The sequence below is a fragment of the Marmota marmota genome, unplaced genomic scaffold, assembly GCF_001458135.2.
Source record: "Marmota marmota marmota unplaced genomic scaffold, marMar, whole genome shotgun sequence".
Lineage (NCBI taxonomy): Eukaryota > Metazoa > Chordata > Mammalia > Rodentia > Sciuridae > Marmota > Marmota marmota.
In genome coordinates this window covers 5376423-5398961 of record NW_026000171.1, presented here as the reverse complement: position 1 = coordinate 5398961, position 22539 = coordinate 5376423, and the positions used below count along the sequence as shown (strand labels likewise).

Sequence of the window (22539 nt, the reverse complement as noted above, 5' to 3'; positions counted from 1 at the left end):
TGTGATTCTGAGAATTGAACTCAGTGCCTCACACATGCCAGGCAAGTGTGCTACTACTGAGCCACAGTCCCAGCCCTATATCCCACCCCTTTTTACTTTTCATTTTGAGACAGTCTTGGTAAATTGCCAGGCTGGCCTTGAACTTTAGATATTCCTTCTTTAGCCTCCTGAGTTGCTGGGATTACAGGCATGCGAGGCCTCAACCATTATTGTTATCTTTTTGAAATGTCAAGCTCCCTCTAGTATAGGCTTGTTTTCAGTTGTTTTCCAGGTCCTTCAGGTAATTATGTTTTATATTTGGTCTGTAGTTATGCTTGTTTTTTATGGGAAGGTTGGTTTGATAGGAGCTTCTGGGACATTACCTTACGTAGAACCTCCTCAGATTGAGTCTCCAAGCTAGAAGTGAAGATTTGGGAGTTATCTGTATAGGAATCAGTTTGGTGACAGAGGAAGATCAGCATGTACAGGAGTACATTTAGGACTACAATTAAGGTAAATTGAGAGGGAGGGAAAATAAAGGGGTGAAATAGTGTGAAGCCTGAGACTGTAACTCCTTTGTTAATTCCTTAGTGTCCACCTCAGTGCCTGGCATTTAGGATATGCTTAATGTCTGTTGAGTGACTTTAATGAAATGTGTCAAGTAGGTAAGAGTAGGAGTGTTTCTTTTCTTCTTCTTCTTCTTTCTTTTTTTTTTTTTTTTTGAGACAGGGTATTGCTAAGTTGCTTAGGGCCTCACCAAGTTGCTAAGGCTGACTTTGAACTTGTGGTACTCCTGCCTCAGCCTCCTGAGCCTGGAATTACAGGCATGTGCCACCATGCCAGGCTATGGGAGGAGAGAGTTTCAAAAAGGAGCTAGTGATTACTCTTATCAAATACTTCAAAGAAGTCAAACAGGATGAAGAATGAAAACAAGCTCTTCTCTCATTTAGAAATGTCTTTGGTGACTGTCTTGAGAGTTGGAGGAATAGGGAGTAAAGCCAGATTGTGGTAAATTGAGAAGGAGATTGCAGTTGAAAAGGTGATAGTGGGTGTTGATTAGCCTTGTTTAATGAAGAAGGGAAGTGGAGATGGATTCCTAGCTTCAGATAGATAAGGCCTAGGAAGGTATCTGATCTAGATAGGTGGGAGCCAAGGGAAGAGGCCTCTGGGGACCATAGAAGACAAAGATACAGGAATATGCAAGTGTTGCGAATGGGCAAAAGATAAGACTTATGCAGTCAAGGGGGAGAAATAAAGAATGCCCTCTCGCTTCTGCCCTTTTCAATGCTTTATTCACTCAAATCACTCAATACTGTGTAATACTCAATTTCACTGTATAGATTCTTTTTATATATATATTTATTTATTTGGTTTAGATGGACACAACACAATGCCTTTATTTTTTTTTATGTGGTGCTGAGGATGGAAGGATCGAACCCGAGTCCCGCCCATGCTAGGCAAGCGCTCTACCGCTGAGTCACAATCCCAGCCCCACTGTATAGATTCTTAACCAAGAAAATGACAATCCTTAATGCTAGGCACTGCAAACACACTTAATCACAGGCTCATGACAGACATTCCCTCTGCACGCTGAGCTCAAGTGTCAGGTCTAAAGTCTCAAGTCTTAGGCTCTAAATCTAGCAGATGACATTCACTCAGATTAGTGATCAGATCTGGAACCAAGGCAGGCTGGTTGAGGAGGCGGTCATAGGGAGAAGTCCTTTTCTCACCAGGGTCAATAGGCTGCTGTAGAGTTTGAGAGTGGTGAGAACTATGTAGAGGATCAGGCAGATGAGAAGAGTTGGGATGTCAGTTCAGATCCTCATCAGGCTCTCAGGCTTGTGTGCGTCAGTGTCAGCTGGCTGAATGTCTGTTCATTTGCTCCATCATTTATACTAAATTTTGGGCCTTCTGACCACCCTTTCAATCCCTATCAATCAGCTACTACCAGATTTCTCAGAAACATCTTTGTCCTAAGGTTAAAGCATCTGGTCCCTGTGGTCCCCACCCTGATTTTCTTGCTTCTCTTATCAGGGAGGGTATCAGATCAGGGAGGGCATCAGAGAGGGTCCACTGCCAGAGACTTCACTCTGAGTTTGTCAGGGTGGGGAGAAGTGACTTGTTTGTGCCTGTGGGCCATACTGGAGAGCTCTGTAGGTGTGCTGGTGAGCTGCAGCTTTCAAAGTGGAGTTTTTAAAATGGAGTTGATTAAGCTAAGGCTTAAGGCCATCCTTACACCAAGTTTGCTTCGCAGAAGAGGAACACCTCTTTCTCTGTCACAGGAGATGACAGAGTGTGTATTTGGGGGATAAGGTTATAGGGGACAGTAAGGATTTGTTGTCAGGTTGCTCACCTCAAGAGAGAAGAGTCTTGTGGTCGTTGGGTCCTTGGACCCCTTGGGAGAGGAAAATCAGAATGACTAAAGCCTAATTCACATTATAGGTTTCTTTCTCCATTCCACATATATTTTTCTTGCATATTTGTGTGGCAAGCATGATCATAGAGCATCATTATGTCAAAATATTTTTTAAAGGTCTGGGTGTTTGGAGCTGGCACTGTAGCTCAGTGGTAGAGCACCTGCCTCGCATCTGAGGCACTGGGTTCGATTCTCAGCACCACATTAAAAAAAAAAAAGGTCTGGGTGTTTGTGGGAGCCTATTTAATGTATTTTTGATGTTGAAGACTTCATCAATATAGTTTGCAAAAGCTTAGGATAGGTAGTTTGCGTCTGTTTAACTCTCATGGAACTTCATAGAGACAGAGATGACTGAATATAGGGATGTGCATACATATGTATATTGTGAATTATTTACTTGTTTAATTCCCTTTGTATGTGGAATTTTTTTTTTTTAAAGAGAGAGTGAGAGACAGAGAATTTTTTTTTTTTAATATTTATTTTTTAGTTTTCGGCGGACACAACATCTTTGTTTGTATGTGGTGCTGAGGATCGAACCCGGGCCGCACGCATGCCAGGCGAGCGCGCTACCGCTTGAGCCACATCCCCAGCCCCTGTATGTGGAATTTTGAAATGCCTTTATTGGTCTGGGGTGTAGCTCAGTGGTAGAGCACTGGCCTAGTCTGTGTGAGACCCTGGGTTCATCCCCAGCATTCCCCTCACACAAAATTATAATGATTTAAAAAATAACTTTATTGAGATATATGACAAGCACCAAATTCCATGTTTAAACTGTACAGGTTGATGAGCTTTGATATATGTTCTGTACCTGTGAAACTCACTAATCAAGATAATGACCATACCCCTAAGTTTCTGGCTCCTTGGCAATCCATTTCTTTTCACCACACTCATCTCAGACACTTACTGATTGCTTCTTGTCTGTATTGATTTGTTTGCATCTCCTAGAATTTTATATAAATGTGGTGCCATCCTACAGGTTCTTCTGTTTCGTTGGTTACTGCTGCCGCCTCTGTTATTTTTTACATTTTTGCAGTGCTGGGAACAAACCCAGGGCCTTGTGCATGCTTGATGTATCAGTAGTTTTTTTCTTTTCTGTGGCCAAGGAGTGTCTTGCATAAAATTTGTTTATTCACTCATCTGCTAGTGGTCCTTTGAGGTGTTTTCAGTTTGGGGCTATTACAAATAAACTTACTATGTACTTTCATGTATAGGTTTTTTCCTGTGGCCATATTTTTTCATCTCTTAAATTTGTAGAAGTGTGATAATTGAAATGAATAGTAGGTAAATATTTGCTTCTTCAAAATAATTGCTAAATTGTTTTTCCAAAATGATTGTACATTTTACATACAACTGCTGGTTGACCACCAGCAGTGTGAGTTCAAATTGCTCCACATCCTTGCCAATACTTAGTGTGATCAAGTTTTTAAATTTAGCCATTCTTATAGATATGTATTGATATCTCATTGTGGTTTTAATGTGCATTTTCTAAAGACTAATAATATTGAGTATCTTTCATGTTCTTATTGGCTATTTGCATAACTTCTTCTGTGAAATAAATGAATTTGCCCAGTTTTTAATTGGGTTGTTAGTCTAAGCAAATTAATTCAAATTCTTTAGATCCTAAATATAATTCCTTTATTGGGTGTATGTTTTGCAAAAACAGATGCACCTCAGCATACCGTGGGGCTCCATCATGTTGCATCTAACACTTTACATATACAACAACAGCTTTGCCTCATGTGTTGGTCAGCTTTCCCTTCAATGTGACCAAAATACCCGACAAGAACTACTTAGAGGAGGAAACGCTTATTTTGGTCTCCCAGTTTTAGAGACCCAATCCTTGGTCAGCCAGTGCCATTCCTCTGGGTGCATGATAAGACAGGATATTACAGCAGAAGAGCATGTTGGAGGAAAACTGCCTCATGGCAGCTAGGAAGCAGAGAAGAGAGAAAAAAGCATGCTCGTGTGCACACAGACATGCCAGGGACAAAATATAATCCCCAAGGGCACACCCTTGTGACCTATTTCCTCCAGCCACCTTCCACTTGCCTACTACAGTTACCACCCAGTAGTCCATTCAAATTATTAATCCATCAAATCTGTTGAATGAATTAATCCACAGATTAGGTTACAGCTCTCATAATCTAATCATTTCACCTCTGAACATTGCTGCATTGGGTATCTTGTTTCCAACACATGAACTTTTCAGGGGACACTTCTTAACCAAACCATAATATCTAGCCTACATTGAATGTGCTCAGAACATTTACATTGGCTATAGTTGGATAAAATTGTCTAGCACAAGTCTATTTTATAATAAATAAATATCTCATGTAATTCATTGAATATTTTCCTGAAAATGAAAGAATAGTTGTTTAAGTACAAATTCAAATTTTTAAAAATATTTTTTAGTTATAGATGGTTGCAATATCTTTATTTTGTTTATTCATTTTTGTGTGATGCTGAGGATCGAATCCAGTGCCTCACATGTGTGAGGCAAGCGCTCTGCCATTGAGCCACAACCCCAACCCCCAGAAATTCAAATTTTGAAACCTGGTTTCTATTGAATGTGTATTGCTTTCATACCATCATAGGTTAAAAAATCACTAAGTAGAACTATTCTAACTTGCAGACCATTTTTTTTCCAGTTTGTTACTTGATTTTTAATTTTCATAGCTATGTCTTTTCAGAAAAAAGATTTTTTTTAATTTGTGAATTTAAAAATTTTTGAACTTTGTTGATTTTTAAGTATGTGGATTTAAGTAAGTCATAATCAAACCTATAGTTCCTCCCAGAGTATTAATCAAATCTTTGATTAAGCATGAGTAATTCACTAGATATAAGAGGAAATTTTGCATTGCATTATTTTTTGTAGCTATTATCTTAATTTTCTTTTTCCCCTTCATTTTTTCTTATATCTTAAAAATAATTCCTTGTCACATATTACATTTATATCCAGTATATTGAGTTGAATTTATTTATTTATTTTTTTATGGTACTGGGATGAAACCCAGGACCTCACACATACTAGGCAAGAGCTCTACCACAGTGCTATACTCCCAGCCCCCAATTTTTCACAAATTGTATTTGTTTTAACTTCATGCAAGCAGCTTATTAACTAAAGATTTACAATTATGAAATCCTCCAATCAAAATGAATAAAGTTATCTTAAAAGTTGTCTTTATCAGCCCTACTGGCATTTTTTTTGCATTTGGTAAAGTAGAGCAAACCATTCCTTCTCTTTTGTTTCTTTCTTATCTGTAACTAATTGCTGAGACTGCAAAGTATCATTACTGATGTTAAGAAGCAGATGGAGTTGTAAAAGAAGTGTTCTCTCAAATTGCTCTTAGGAAAGTCCTGGTTTCTCTCCCATACACTTTGAATTTGCAAGCCCTGTCCTGCAGCTTTCTTGGCAAGGGTGATGTTTACTCTCTCCAGGACCACAGAAGGAGCCTGTTTAGCCTGCAGGGGCTCTGGCTTTGCAGATGTCAGTGAAGTGCTGAATGCAGCATCCTTCTTTTCTGGCACACAGGAGGTAGGTTTAGGAAAGACTCCTGATTGCTTAGCCACAAAGAATTTTGTGTGACTGGCAGCTCAAAAATTTACACATTTTGAAGACTGAAAGAGCTTGATGGGAACATTGAGAGTGTAGCATAATTGTAGAATCTATTGGGTCTTTAAGACATTATTAAATGTTTTAAACTATTTGGCAGCACTGTCTTTTGGGTGTAGAGCTAAACTAGCAATGTAATGAGTAATATTTCAAAGGAGGCTCGAAGTTTCTCTGCTATTTGATTTGGGGCAGATTTGTGTGACTGGCAGCTCAAAAATTTACACATTCCTACCATCTCCGTTTCCTAGAAACACAGTGTAATTTAAGTGCTAGATAAAAGTGTGGCAAGATCTGCACGTATACTCAGTCCATTACTATGAAATAAACATTTAGCAAGTTTTTTTTCCTTTGTTTTGAAAAAATTTGTTTTCCCAATTAGTTACAAGAAAAGTGCAGTTGATAACCTATACCTTTCCCCTTGGACAGATATATATGAATTTTTACTACCTTACTTAAAAAAATATTTATAATAAGACTTAAAGAAAAGTTGTAAAAATGTGAGAGAATGCTAAGCTGGGGTATAATTTAGCGTTAGAATGTTTGCCTAGCTGGCTGGGGATGTGGCTCAAGCGGTAGCGCGCTCGCCTGGCATGCGTGCGGCCCGGGTTTGATCCTCAGCACCACATACAAACAAAGATGTTGTGTCCGCCAAGAACTAAAAAATAAAAATATTTAAAAAAATTCTCTCTCTCTCTCTCTTTAAAAAAAAAAAAAAAAAGAATGTTTGCCTAGCATGCATAAGGCCCTGGGTTCAAATTCTAGTACCTCAAAAAAAAAAAAAAAAAGATCACAGTATGAGAGTGCTTATATATGTTCCTAAGTTTTCCCAATGTTAGCATCTTATATAATCATAGAAAAGTTATCAAAACCAGGAAATTAGTACTGATTTAGTACTATACTGACTTATTCATAGGCGTTATTTGAATTTTGTCACTTTTCCCACTAATGTCTCTTTGTCTGAGATCCAAATCCAAGATCCTATAGTGTGCTGAGTTATCATGTCTCCTTAGTTCTTCCAATCTGTGTCTTTTCCTTTCCTGACCTTGACACTTTTGAAGAGTACTGGCTAGTTGTTTTGTAGACTATTTCCCCAATTTGGATTTGTCTGAGTTGTCTTATGATTAAATTAAGAATATGCTTTTTTTAAAAATTTTGTAGTTCCACAGATGTGCTGTGCCCTTCTCAGCATATCATATTAGGTGCAACATGATGTCACTATGTCTTATTACTAGAGATATTAAGAGTTAGTGCTGGGGTTGTGTCTCAGTGGTGTGTTTCCTTCTCAATTCCATATGTTGCCTGTAATCTCCAAGATGATGGTATTAGTAGAGAGGGCCTTGAGAGAGGATGAGGTCATGAGGATAGAGTCCTCATTAATGGGTTAGGGCTCTTAATGAAAGAGACCCCAAGAGTTCACTTGTCCCTTCCACCAAGTGAGGATGCAAAGAGAAGTGCTGTTGGGCCAGGATAGTCCCTCACCAGACACTGTTGGCTCCTTGAGCTTGGACTTCCCAGCTTTAAAAACTGAAAAATATCTGGGTGCAGTGGCACATGCTATAATTCCAACTATTCGGGAGACAGATAGGAGGATCACAAGACCAGCCCAGGCAATTTAGCAAGACTCTTGTCTGCTAATTTAGCAAGACTCTGCTCAAGGAGGGGAGGGGTGGGGGGCGGGACTGGGGTTGTAGCTCAGTGGTAGAGCACTTGCCTAGCTCTGGTGAGGGACTGGGTTAGATCCTCAGCACCACATTAAATAATAATAATAATAATGAAATAAAAGCTATTTCATTAAAAAAAATAAAAAGGCTGGGGTGTGTAGCTCAATGTTAGAGTTTTTGCCTAGCTTGTGCAAATCCCTGGTTCAAATCCTAGTAGGAGTAGGGGGAACTGTGAGAGAGAAATGGTTACTGTTTATAGCCATCTACTTTATGGTATTTTGTCATAGCACTCAGACGGACTCAGACAGGGAGACACTTTGAGACAATACAAATATTGTCTCATCACCTTTGTACCCACTAATGTTATCATCCATTGCAGGTTCTTGCCTAGGACAGTTATTTTGTAGTGATTGCCTAATGGTGATTTTGTTTCCATCATTCCTTTATTAATCTTTATTAATGGATATTTTTTTCTATAAGGAAGAACTCTCCCTTCCCTATGTTTATTCGTTCATGTCACTATGGGTTTTGGGATACTCAGAGAAGTATGGCTCCTCCTTACAACCCTGTTCTCATTCCCTCATTATTTCTACCCCAATCTTACTCTGAAGGACATTCTATACCACCACAAAACAGTAACATGTGGGAGGGACCTTCACATGTTGTATCCTTCCCGCCCCCCCCCCTTTTTTTTTTTGGTACTGGGGTTAACCCAGAGGCACTTAACCACTGAACTACATCCTCAGCCCTTTTTATTTTTTATTTTGAGACAGGGTCTTCCTGAGTTGCTTGTATCCTCATGTTTTAATCACCTTTTCGCTGCTATGACTAAAGGACCCAGCCAGCACAACTGTAGAAGAGGAAAAGTTTATTTGAGGACTCACAGTTTCAGAGGTCTTAGTCCTTAGAAGGCCAGCTCCATTCCTTGGCTCAAGGTGAGGGAGAACATTATGGTGGAAGAGTGTAGGGAAGGGAAGCAGCTCACATGCTGATCAGGAAGCAGAGAGAGGCTCCACTTGTCAGATACAAATATATACCCCAAAGCCATGCCCTATTAATTCCCACCTCCTGCAGCCACTCCCTACCATTTCAGTTACCACTCAGTTAATCCCTGTCAGGGGATTAAATCACTGGTTGGGTTAAGGCTCTTACAACCGGGTCATTTCTCTGAACCTTCTTGCATTGTCTCACATGTAAGCTTCTGGGGGACACCTCATATCCAAACCATAACACCTCACTAAATTGCTGAGGCTTATCTCAAACTTGCGATCCTCCTGCCTCAGCCTCCGGGGTCACTGGGATTACAGGCATGTGCCACTGCAAACGGCTGCATACTCTTTTCTAATGTATAGTTCATAGTCAAATATCCTCAGTGCACCCATCATAGTTTTTACTGTGTGTATTCATCTATAATTGTGTTTGCTTGCCACAAATCTCTTAAATCTGTTTTACTTTAATCTAGAACACAGCTGGGCATGTTGGCACACACCTGTAATCCCAGTGTTTTGGGAGACTGAAGCAAGAGGATCACAAGTTCAAGGCTAGCCTGGGTGACTTAGTAAGATCCTGTCTCAAAATAAAAAATAAAATGGGCTGAGAATGTAGTGAAAGTCTCACTATCTTCCAGAGGCTGGCCTCATTCCTCTTGCCTTCAGCCAGCTGAGTTGCTGGGTTTACAGGTGTGCACCACTATGACTGGAATGTTTTTATTTTATTTTTTTTCATTTCTTTTTTTATTGATTTTTAAAAAACATAAATGACATCGGAATGCATTACATGTTTTTATTTTTATCGGATATATTCCTAGAAGTAGAATTGCTAGATCCCATGGTAACTTTATGTTTAGACTGTTTTTCAAAATATGTGTATCATTTTATATTCCTGCTGGTGTGTGAGGGTTCTGATTTCACCCATCACTGGTACTTGTTGTTATTTGTCTTTTTTACTATAGCAATTCTAATGAATGTGAGGTATCTCCTTGAAAATTTTTAAAATTATTTTGTACATTGTCCCTTTTGCTTAATCTTATGTTTATGATCCATTCATCTTCTTGTGTTCATTCGTTTTCATTGATGTATATAATATTCCAATTGTGTGACTTGACTATTGCAGATTTTTTTCCTTATTTTTTATTGGTGCATTAGGTGTACATAATGGTGGGATTTGTTGTTATATATTCATACATGCAACAATATAAAAATATACTTTTAATTTGGCCAATATCATTTTCCTGTATTTCTCTTTTTTCTCCCTTCCCTATCCCTCCCCTTGGTCTTTTTCCATGGGAAACCCCACCCCACCTTTTTTTTTTTTTTTTTTGGTCCTAGGGATTGAACCCAGGGGTGTTTTACCACTGAGCTACATCATCAGCTCTTTTTGTTTGTTTGTTTTGTTTTTTAAATTTTTTTAATTGATTTTATTTTTTTAAATATACGATAGCAGAATGTATTACAAGTCTTATTACACATATACAGCACAGTTTTTCATATCTTTGTATAAAGTATGTTCAGGCCAATTCATGTCTTTATACATGTACTTGGTTTTTTGTTTTTTGGTTTTTTTTTGCATTCTGATTCTTATTTCATCAGCTCTTTTTATTTTTTATTTTGAGTCAGGGGTTTAACTTAAGTTGCTTAGGACCTTGCTAATTTGCTGAGGCTGGCCTCAAACTTGCAGTCCTTCTGCTTCAGTCTCCCAAATTGCTGGGATTATAGGCATATGGTGCTGTACCCACCCCCTCCTCTACCACCTTTCTTTTCCTTTTTCTTCTCTAACTTCTGCATATGAGAGAAAACATGACCCTTGACCTTTGGAGTTTGGCTCGGTTCACTTAACAAAATGGTCTCAAGTTCCATCTGTTTTCCTGCAAATGACATAATTTCATTTTTCTTTATGACTGTATAAGACTTTATCGTGTGTGTATATATTACATTTTCTTTATCTATTCATTTGTTGATGGACACCTAGATTGGTTCCATAGTTTGTCTATTGTGAATTGTGCTGCTACAACCATGGTATGCATGTATTGCTATAGTATACTGACTTTAATTCTTTAAGATAAATATCGATTAGAGTATACCTGGGTCATATGATGGTTCCATTCCTAGTCCTTTTTTTTTTTTTTTTTTTGGTGCTGCTGGGGATTGAACCCAGGGCTTTGTGCATGTGAGGTAACACTCTTAGTCTTTTGAGGAACCTCCAAAGTGGTTGTATGAATCCCACCAACAGTGTAAAAGTGTTCCTTTGTTTCCACATCCTCTCTAGTATTTATTATTGTTTGTATTCTTTTTTTAATATTTATTTTTTAGTTGTAGATGGACACAATACCTTCATTTTATTTATTTTTATGTGGTGCTGAGGATCCAACCCAGAGTCTCAGACATGCTAGGCGAGCCTATACCCCTGAGCCACAACCCCAGCCCCTATTGTTTGTATTTTTTTAATATTTATTTTTTTAGTTGTAGTTGGACACAATATCTTTATTTTATTTTTATGTGGTGCTGTGGATGGAACCCAGGGCCCCACACGTGCTAGGCGAGTGCTTTACTGCTGAGCCACAACCCTAGCCCTATTGTTTGTATTTTTGATGACTGCCATTCTTGCTGAAGTGAGATGAAATCTCAGGGTAGTTTTGATTTCCATTTCCCTAATTGCTAATGAAGTTGAATATTTTTTCATATTTTTTGACCAATTGTGTTTCTTCTTTTGAAAAGTATCTATTTAGTTCATTTGCCCACTTATTAATTTGGTTGGTTGTTCTTTTTTTTTTTGGCACTGGGGATTGAACTCAGGGACACTCAACCACTGACCCCACATCCCCAGCCCTAGTTTGTATCTTATTTAGAGACAGGGTCTCACTGAGTTGCCTAGCACTTCGTCATTGCTGAGGCTGGCTTGGAATTCACGATCCTCCTGCCTCAGCTTCCTGAGCTGCTGGGATTACAGGCTGCGCCACCGAGCTGGCAGGTTATTTGTTCTTTTGTTAAGTTTTTTGAGCTCTTTATATATTCTAGAGAGTAGATAGCAAAGATTTTCTCCCATTCTGTATGTTCTCTCTTCATATTCTTAATTGTTTCCTTTGCTATACAGTTTTTTAATCTGATGCCATCCCATTTATTAACTCTTGGTATTATTTCCTGAGTTATTTAATGGTTCTTTTGAGAGAGATGTTGCCTGTGCCTACATGTTGGAGTGCTAACCCTGTTTTCTTCTAGGAGTTGTGTGGTTTCTGGACTAATTCTGAGGTCTTTGATCGATTTGAGTTGATTTTTTTTTTTTTTGGTACAGGGTGAGAAATAAGGGTTTAATTTCATTCTTCTTCATATGACTAATCAGTTGTCCCAATACCATTTGTTAAAGAAACTGTCTTTTCTCCATATGTTTTTGGCACCTTTGTGAAGGATCAGATGCCTGTGTCTGTGTGGGTTTGTCTGTGTCTTCTGTTCTTGACCATTGATGTGTGTGTGTGTTTATGTCAGTACCATGTAGTTTTTGTTCCTGTAGCTCTGTGGTATAATTTGAACTCAGGTATTGTGATGCCTCCACAATGCTTTTGTGACTTGGAATTGCTTTGAGTCTTTTATTTTTCCAAATGAATTTTAGGACTGTTTTTTTTCTACTTCTGTGAAGAATGTCATTAATATTTTAATAGGGATTTCATTGAATCTGTATACTGTTCTTGGTAGTATAGCCATTTTAACAATATTTATTCTTTCTGCCTATCTAAGAACATGGGAAGTCTTTCCCTCTAGTTGTGTTTTCTTCAATTTCTTTCCTTCAGGGTATGGTTTTCTTCATAGAGGTCTTTCACCCACTTGGTTAGATTTATTCCTAGGTTATTTATTTGTTTGTTTTTGTTTAGGATTGAATAGAGGGGCATCCAACCACGAGCCACATCCCTAGCCCTTTTTATTTTTTTATTTCGAGACAAGGTCTTTCTAAGTTGCAATCCTCCTGCCTCAGCCTCCTGAGCCGCTGGGATTATAGATGTGCACCCCAACACCTCATTTATTTATTTATTTTTTGAGGCTATTAGCAATGGAATTGTTTTCCTGGTTTCTTTTTTAAAATTATTTATTGGGGGGCTGGGGATGTGTGGTTCAAGCGGTAGCGCGCTTGCCTGGCATGCATGCGGCCCGGGTTCGATCCTCAGCACCACATACAAACAAAGATGTTGTGTCCCCTGAAAACTAAACAAATAAATATTAAAAAATTCTCTCTCTCTCTCTCTCTTTAAAAAAAAAATATTTATTGGGGTTGGGGATGTGGCCCAAGCGGTAACGCGCTCGCTTGGCATGCACGGGGTGCTGGTTCGATCCTCAGCACCACATAAAAATAAAGATGTTGTGTCCACCGAAAACTGAAAGATAAATATAAAAAAAAATAAAAATAAAATTATTTATTTATTCTAATTAGTTATACACAATGGCAAAATGCAGTTCATTTCATATTACACATACAGGGCACAGTTTTTCAAGTCACTGATTGTACACAAAGTATTTTCACACCATTCGTGTCTTCATACATGTACTTAGGGTAGTGATGTCTAACTCATTCCACCATCATTCTACCCCTAGGCCCCCTCTTTTCCCCTTCATCCTATCTAAAGTTCCTCCATTCCTCCCATGTCCCCCCCCCATCACCATTATGAGTCAGCATCCTCCTATCAAAGAAAACATTTGATCATTTGGTTTTTTGGGATTGGCTAACTTCACTTAGCATTATATTCTCTAACTCCATCCATTGACCTACAAATGCCATGATTTTATTCTATTTCAATGCTGAGTAATATTCCATTGTGTATATATACCAAAGTTTCCCTATCTATTCATCTACTGAAGGGCATCTGAGTTGATTCCACAGTTTAGCTATTATGTTTTTCTGATTTCTTTTTGAGCAGATTTGTTTTATTGGTATATAGGAAAGCTGATATTGATTTTTATATGTTGATTTTGTAACCTGGTACTTTGCTGGATTTATTTATTGCTCTACCAGTCCTTCATTGGAACTTTTTGGATCTTCTAAGTATGTGGTCATATGCAAGTGGTCATAATTTGATTTCTTCCTTTATTCTTTTTATCACTTGTATTTTCTTGTCCTGCCTAATGGCTCTGTCTAAAATTTCTAGCACTGTATTAAATAGGAGTGGTGAGAGTGGACATCCTTGTTTTGTCCCAGATTTTAAAGAAAATGTGAAAGAATCCTCCACGCAAGACACTTCGCCGCAGAGAATTCCAATTTTATTGCAAAAGGCTGTGTGCTTATATAGATCTAAGGAGAGATGGCAGGGCTTATAAAATGGCAGGCCACCTGTTTATTGGCAAGTTCTTCCAGATATCAGTTCCAAAGCCCAGGAATTAGTTCTTATTGGGGCTAAGGTTCCCCGCCAGTGAGATTTGAAATTGGCGCTGACAGGAGAGTTCAACCCGCGGGAACTTTTCGCTCCAGTGAAAAAAAAAGGGGAAAGAAGGTCGTTAGGCGCCATGTTGGGGTTTTTATCTGGGGTGCGGCTGCCTTTTATACTTTCCCAACAAAATGCTTTTCAGTTTTTCCTCATTCACTGTGAGGTTGGCTTTGGGTTTTTCATATATAGCCTTTATGATGTTGAGGTAGGTTCCTTCTGTGCCTAATTTCTTCAGTGTTTTTATCATGAATGGGTGCTGAATTTTGTCGAAGGCAAAATTAGTGATAACTAAGTGATTTTTGGACAATACCAAAAATTTTGGGCTAGATGGCTGGCTGGCTTGCCCTATTTGTTTGTTTGTTTGTTTATTGGTGCTGAGGATTGAACCCAGGGCCTCCTCACACATGCTAAGCCTGCACTCTACCACTGGGCTATGTCCCCAACCCTATTTACTATTGCTAGAACTTGCTTTGTTATTTTATTTGCCTCTCTATGTGGTGCTGAGGATTGAACCCAGTGCCTCACACATGCTAGGCAAGTTGAGCTACAACCCCAGCCTCTAGATTATTTTTTTTAATAGGGAAAAGAACATACATTCCTAAGGCAAATCGGGAAGTGTTAGACTCCCATTTAGGATTCTGAAAAGTATGTATATAGAAGTGGATGAATAGGGTCATCATTTAGTAGATTTTTATTAAATATTTGTTAGGTGAATAAGAGAATATAGTATAGATGGCTGGTATGGTGGGGTATGCTTGTAATCCTAGTGACTTGAGAGGCTGAGGCAGGAGGATTGGAAGTTCAAGGCCAGCCTCAGCAACTTAATGAGAACCTGTCTCAAAATATAAAAAGTTCTTGGGATGTGGCCTAGTGGTTAAGCTCTTCTGGGTTCCATCCCCGGTACAGAGAGAAAGAAAGAGGTGGCAGGGATATGAGAGAATGAAAATGAAAATATAGTACAGAGGGGTTAGGAAAAAAAGTTGATGCTGATAAACCAAGGTGAGTGGAATAGACCCCCATTCTCAGAAAATTCTCTCTGTGCACTGCACAATGGTAAGATCTTATGTTGTTCTTCTATATATACTTTGGTAACTGGAGAATAGTTCAAGAGAATGGTGTTCTAGGGCTGGGGTTGTGGCTCAGTGGTAGAGTGCTCGCCCAGCATGCAGGAGGTATTGGGGTCGATCCTCGGCACCATATAAAAAATGAAATAAAGATTTTTTTTTTTTTAAAAGAATGGTGTTCTATGTGCATTCTCATCTACCACACTTGGATGACAGATCCATTTCTCTAAGATATATTTTTAGAATTCCCCTTTGTATATCAAGTGAATAGGAAGTTGTCCATGAGGAAAAATTGTACTTTCCTTTCTTCCATCCTTCCTTCCCTTCTTTCTAGGGAATTGAACCCCATGCTTCCTGCATGCTAAGCACATGCTCTATCACTGGCATCTATTTTCAGCTTAGAAACTTTTTTTTTTTAATTCTGTAGGAATTCTTCCTGTTTTATGTTAGTTTGGCTTGGTTAGGCTTGCTATTCAATAACTGAATAGCAGTTATTATTAGAAATTCTAGTTCAGATTGAATATAGGTATATAAAAATATTAGGCTAAATTGTAATTTGAATTTAAGTGTGGTTTTGGATGTACAGGAGGTATCTAAATGTTACACTTATAGCAGCTATTGTTCTTCTGTTCAGATCAAAATGCTTTGATTCTATTCTGCTAATTTAGCCTGTCTGTTCAGCTTGCCCAGGCTTGACGGAAGGAATTAAGTATGTCTGGATATGGCATTGAAGACGTATCTGAGAGAAATGTTTGAGAACTTTAATTGGATCTCAGCATTTAACATTGTTGAGGAGGTTTCAGTGTTTGGGAGGTGGGATGGGAGAGGGAGGAGGATTTTTTTTTTTTCTCCATGCCGGAAGGCACTACAATTTTGGTTTAGTATTGAGGATAAAGTGATTGGAGGAGAAGCAGATTCATAGCAGCAGCTGTTTAAAAATACTATTCTGGAACAGTGGATTTTTTTCCTCTAGGTTACCCTTTCCTAAACAGTGTTCAAAGTAATTTTTGTCTTAATCATCTTATAGACATTTGCAAATTTATACTAACACCTACTGAACACCAGTAATATGCTGGTTAATAATTAATGAATTGGGATTTAGAAACAGGTGAATGAGGATAATAAGTTAAGAAAAAGATAGAAGCATATCTAGAAGAAATAGGGTCCACAGGGTCAAGACTAGAAGTATGTTTGTTTGTTCCTCTTTTGACTGGGAGAAAGGAGATAATTTACTGAGTAACCAATATTGTATTGTGTTTTTTTATTTGCATTGCTAGAGATCAAACCCCAGGGGCTTATGCATGCTAGGCAAGCACTCTTACCACTGAGCTACAACCTAGCCCTTGTTTTGTGTTTTAAACAAAGATTATGAGGGAATTAATGAGAATCAGAAAGCACCTTTCCCATCTAAGAGGTTATTAAACCTGTTTGCAGGTTGTTAGTCAGGAAAAATCTTGGGAATATTATGCAAATTCCAAGTCACTCTGCATTGTTAAGATGCATAAAACCTTCTAAAATGTAGGAAGGTAGTGATGAACCTTTTTTTTTTTTTAAAGAGAGAGAGAGAATTTTTAATATTTATTTTTCAGTTTTTGGCGGACACAACATCTTTGTTTGTATGTGGTGCTGAGGATCGAACCCGGGCCGCACGCATGCCAGGCGAGCGCGCCACCGCTTGAGCCACATCCCCAGCCCGTGATGAACCTTTTAACCATGGGAAATATGTTGGTGTGTTTGCCCCAAAAGCAGCAAAAGCTGTGCTTCCCTTTGTGGCCATGGAATTTTGTCTTAAATAAGACGATGTATTTTCAGTTTTTCTGGCAATAGACTTCTAGTAAAAATTTGGGATCCAAGAAACTGAGAACCATTTCTGTCTTGCTTTATACTTCACACTTTTGAAGAATTCTGAGTCACAAGATAGATTTTTTTTTTTAACCTTTATTCCATTCATTTATTTTTTATGTAGTGCTGAGGATCGAACCCAGGGCCACGTGCATGCTAGGCGAGTACTATCGCTGAGCCACAATCCCAGCCCCAATTTTTTTTAATATATATGTTTTTTAGTTGTTGTTGGACCTTTACTTTATTTATTTATTTATGTGCAGCTTCATACTTCACACTTTTGAAGAGTTATGAGTCATAAGATGGAATTTTTTAATATATACATATTTTTAGTTGTTGTTGGACCTTTACTTTATTTATTTATATGCAGTGCTGAGAATTGAACCCCGTGCCTCACACATGCTAGGCAGGTGCTCTACCACTGAGCTCTACAAGATAGAATCTTAAATTAGCAAATTGTCAAAATTATAGAATAGACTTCAGATTGTTAAAAATTGTAGCTGGGTATCGTGGTGTCATCTGTGTTTTCAGCTACTCAGGAGGCTGAGGGAAGAAGATTGCTTGAGCCCAATAGTTTGAGGTCACTCTGGGGAAACATAATGAGACCTTGTCTCAAAAAAAAAAAAGAAAAGATCTAGAGAGTTTGGTTTATCAACTGAAGACAATAGTTTTATTCAGTTTTTGTGGTTTTTTTCCTTACATTAAGCAAATCTGTCTCACAGTGGTATCAAATCTTGTCATCCACATTTTCAGTCTCTTTCGAAGACCAATGTAATAAATATTATTAATGACAAACTTGAAGAGTAAATGATTCATCCAAATCTTAAATAAACTAGAGAGCTCTAGCTTCAGTTTTAGTTTCCCTCTCTTAGAATTGGCCCCCAAAAAAGAAATGAAAAATATTCGATTTTCAGGTATAATTTAGACTCTAGAAGAATAGGATTAGGGTCTGTTTCTGCTCCCAAGACTGTGTTTCTCTTTCTTCAGTGTGTGAAAAATAACAATGCCTAGTTCATAGGGATGTTTTGAGTAATAAACAAAATAATGCATGTAAAATACTTAATACTGAGTTTGGAATATAATAAGTACTCAATACATGGTTTAAAACAAACAGAAGGCGTTTGGGTTGTAGCTCAGCAGTAGAGGCCTTGCCTAGCATGCTAGAGGTCTTGAATTGGATCCTCAGAACCAAAAAGGAGGAGGAGAAGAGAGAAGGAAGAAGGAGATTCAGCTCAGTGATAGAACATTTGCCTAGCATATGTAAGGCTCTGGGTTCAGTCCCCAGCACTACCAAAAAAAAAAGAGAGAAGAGAGAAAGAAAGAAAGAGTGTGCGCTCACCCGTGCATGCAAGAGAAAGAACTCTAGCATGCATGGGGTCTGTGGTAACACCTTTTTCTTTTCCTCCTGAGGTCCTCTATGAAATAACCCAGCAGTAGAGTGATCCTACATTCAGTCCCCAGCATCCATCTCTCTCTCTCTGTCTTTCTCAGCATCTCTCTCTCTCTCTCTCTCTCTCTCAGCACATGTCTCTTTCTCTCTCTCTCATACACACACACACACACACACACACACACGAAGATGAAATTAGCAAGGTTTTAAAAGGATTTTCTCTTTACCGGTTTGTTTTCTTTGGTTTTGAAACAGTGCCTTTGAAGATGAGACCATGAAGCTTCGGCAACTGAAACTGGACAATCAGGTGAGCAGAATCTCCTCTTTTGAAATTGGTGGACAGTGATATTATGCTGCTGATGGACTTGACTCTGAGGTGTTGACAAAGTCGTGGAAAGAAGACTGGAAGGAAAAGGGCTATGACCGTACTCACAAAGCAGTGTCTGGGGTAGTTGCTGGACCAAGGCTCTGGCCTGTGGCAAGACTAAACTGCTTTTAGGATGCCATCAGTAGCGCAGGCCTTAGATGTATAATCACGGAAAACTCCTTTTCACCTTTCATAAGAATTAGAAGAATAATATATCGGTTTATTTTCTGTTGTTGAACAAAACAATGGAGGCTGTGTACTTTATGAGAAAACAAATTGATTTAGCTCACAGTTTTGGAGGCTGAAAGTCCAAGAACAGGTAGCCCCATCTGTTTGGCCTCTTGAGGGCCCCCTTGACTGCATTATAACATGGCAGAGAAATAAGAGGGGAAATGACTTTGTGCAGAAGATAGATGGCATGAAGCCAGAGATTCAGGGCCAGGTTTGCTCTCTTTATAACAACTTGCTCTTGGAATGAACTAGGGTCCTGGGAGGTGAACTGCATTAATCCCTCTTCAGAGCAAGTTCCCAAATCACCTAACCACTTTCTTCTAGGCCCCACCTCCTAAGATTTCTTTACCACACTGGTAGCTAGACTGCCATATCTAAACCATAGCAAATGTGAGCATTTTTCCTCCCTTACTCCCTTCTTTTCTTCTCTTCTGGGTGTTTAACTCAGAGGTGTTTACCCCTGAACTACATCCCACAGTCCCCCTCCCTTTTTTTTGAGACAGGGTCTTACCAAATTGCCTCGGTGCACCACCATGCCAGGCCATTTAACACTGTAGTAGTTTGGTTCTGCTACTTTAAAAACCTTTCTAACACTGTAATTTCACTTAACTACAAAAGTTTTTCCAAACTTGCTGCTTTGGTCTTCCTTTTCTTCATGATGCTGGTCCCAGGTTTTGGTTTCACTATTTTTTTTTTCCCCTTTGCTAGACAAACCTCTGTGAGAACAAGATTCAAAAAACATGTTTTTATTTTTTACTATATTGGGGTTTCAATCCAGGGGCTTGTGCATGTTAGGCAAGTGCTCTACCATTTAGCTACATACCTAGCCTTCTTTATTTATTTTGAGATAGAGTCTTGCTCAGTTGCACAGGCTTGCCTCAAACTTGTGATCCCTCCAGCCTTCTGAGTAGCTGAGATTTCAGACGTGGCTTACCACATCCAGCTAAGATTTCATTTTTATTTTAACTGACACATTAATTGTACATATTTTATGGGGCACAGTGTTACATTTCAATACCAAGTATGTTTTTTGTATCAGAATTTCTTAGCATAGAGCTGGACATATAATAATCTTTTATTATATATTTAAATAAAAGAAGGAATAAATGGACAATTTTGTGTTGTTACATGCTGTGATCATCTTGATTAAGTAGTATATATACCCAAGTACATTGCTTTCATATTTGCCTTTTCATATGAACGTTTCCTAATTCGGGAAAATCTGTAGCTCAAGCCTACCTAGATAGTATCATTAATAATCAAGATGTATGTGAAACCTTTGAAGAATAAATAATATCCCAACAGCAACAACAACAAAAAAAATCAAGATGTTGGGCTGGGATTGTGGCTCAGCGGTAGAGCACTCATCTAGCATGTATGTGCGAGGCCCTGGGTTCAATCCTCAGCACCACATAAAAATAAATAAAATAAAGGTATTGTGTCCAACTACAACTAAAAAAATAGATATTTAAAAAAATAATAATAATCAAGATGTTTAGATTCCATAGAAATTTTGTCTTCTTTGTGTTGCTGGTGGAATTAATAATGGGACTTTTAGTTTAATAAATTACTTTAATGATATCATAATTTAAAACTGGGAAAAATACTAGCCAAGCGCAATAGCGCACACCTGTAATCGCAGCAGCTTGGGAGGCTGAGACAGGAAAATCACAAGTTCAAAGCCAGCTTCAGCAACAGCGAGGCCTAAGCAACTCAGTGAGATCCTGCCTGTAAATAAAATACAAAATAGGTTTGGGGATGTGCTGAGTGCCCCTGAGTTCAGCCCTCAGTACCCCTCTCAAAAAAAATGGGGAAAAAAAAACCTAATGTATAATGACAGTGGAGAAAATTCTGATACACCCGCATAAGGGATTGGTTTCAGGACTCCTTAGGATATCAAAAACCATAGATAATCAAATGCCTTATGTAAAATGGAGAAGTATTTGCACATAACCAATGAATATCATCCCCTATATTAAATCATCTCTAGATTACTTATATATGGTACCCAATATTTATATATATATATTTTTTCCCCAATTTAAGGTCATTTGAATCCACAAACATGAAACTTGTGGATAACAAGGGCCCACCACACACACACACACACACACACACACACACACAAAGAGTATCCCCCAAATATCAGAATAATTGTATGGAGCCACTCCTCCACCCTTTTTCTTTATCCCATTGCATAGCAAACTATTTAGAGAAAAGTGATGACAAAATTCAGATCTTGGGCTGGGGGTAGCTCAGTGGTAGAACATGTCCTGAATGTGTAAGGCCCTGGGTTCCATCCCCAGCACCACATACATTAAAAAAAAAAAATTTAGATCTTTTTATTTCTATTTAATTTTGTTCTTAGGCATCCTAATGTTACAAGTTTAGTGGCACATACTTGACTAATAGTAAATGAAATATATGATCTACCTGTCATGTAATGTTATAAGACTAATTTTTAAATTCTATATATTGTATATTTTTATGAATTTTTGTTTTTATTTTATTTAATATATATATTTAGTTTTTCAGCGGACACAATATCTTTGTTTGTATGTGGTGCTGAGGATCGAACCTGGGCCGCACACATGCCAAGCGAGCGTGCTACTGTTTGAGCCACATCCCCAGCCCCTGAATTTTTAAACATTTTTTTGGTTAATGAACCTTTATTTTATTTATGTGGTGCTGAGAATCGAACCCAGTGCCTCACGTGCTAGGCAAGCACACCATCATAATTTTGTAAAAGATGACCTAATATTTCATAATTTTTACTCTTTTCAGCAAGGGTGCTACTTGTGGTATATAGCATAAAAGTTGGGATTTTTGTAAGCTTTTTTATAGCACAAAAGTTTTCCAAATTATGTTTTCTTCCTTTGTTTGTTTGGTACTAGGAATTGAACTTAGGGATGTTCAACCACTGAGCCACATCCCCAGCCCTATTTTGTATTTTATTTAGAAACAGGGTCTCACTGAGTTGCTTAGTGCCTTGCCATTGCTGAGGCTGGCCTTGAACTAGAAATCCTCCTATCTCAGTCTCCTGAGCTGCTGGGATTACAGGCGTGCGCCACTGTGCCTGGCTAAATTATGTTTTGATATAGATAATAAAAGCATTTATAATAATACAAAATAATACAAAAAAGGCATTTGATGAAAAGTCTCTCTCCCACTGAGCCAAATCCCCAGCCTTTTAAAAATATTTTATTAGAGATTTTCTCGCAGAGTTGCTTAGGTTCTTGCTAAGTTGCTGAGGCCTTCATGAACTCATGATCCTGTTGCCTCAGCCTCTCGAGCCACTGGGGATTACAGGAGTGTGCCACCACACCTGACGGGGTAAATAATTTTATAGGAATTTTTTCAAATTAAAAAACAAAATAGGGGGCTGGGGCTGTAGCTCAGTGGTAGAGGGCTTGCCTAGCATGCATGAGGCACTGGGTTCGATCCTCAGCACCACATAAATAAAATAAAGGTTCATTAACCAAAAAAATGTTTAAAAATTCAGGGGCTGGGGATGTGGCTCAGGGATTGAGTGTCCCTAAGTTCAATCTCTACTACCCCCCCCCCCCCCCCCCC

At 38.5% G+C, this 22539-nt stretch overlaps 1 protein-coding gene across 5 annotated transcripts in view; it reads left to right on the top strand.

Annotated features, from left to right (window-relative positions):
* Tulp3 (TUB like protein 3) overlaps window positions 1–22539 on the top strand; it is a 67313-nt gene that overhangs the window by 19808 nt on the left and 24966 nt on the right. For 4 of the 5 annotated variants that reach the window (XM_048787700.1, XM_048787699.1, XM_048787697.1 and 1 more), the window contains exon 2: window positions 18624–18675. The exons of the other annotated variant lie outside the window; for it this stretch is intronic. In XM_048787700.1, coding sequence (XP_048643657.1) covers window positions 18624–18675 — 52 coding nt within the window. The remainder of the gene's footprint in view (window positions 1–18623; window positions 18676–22539) is intronic. 5 annotated transcript variants of the gene reach the window in all.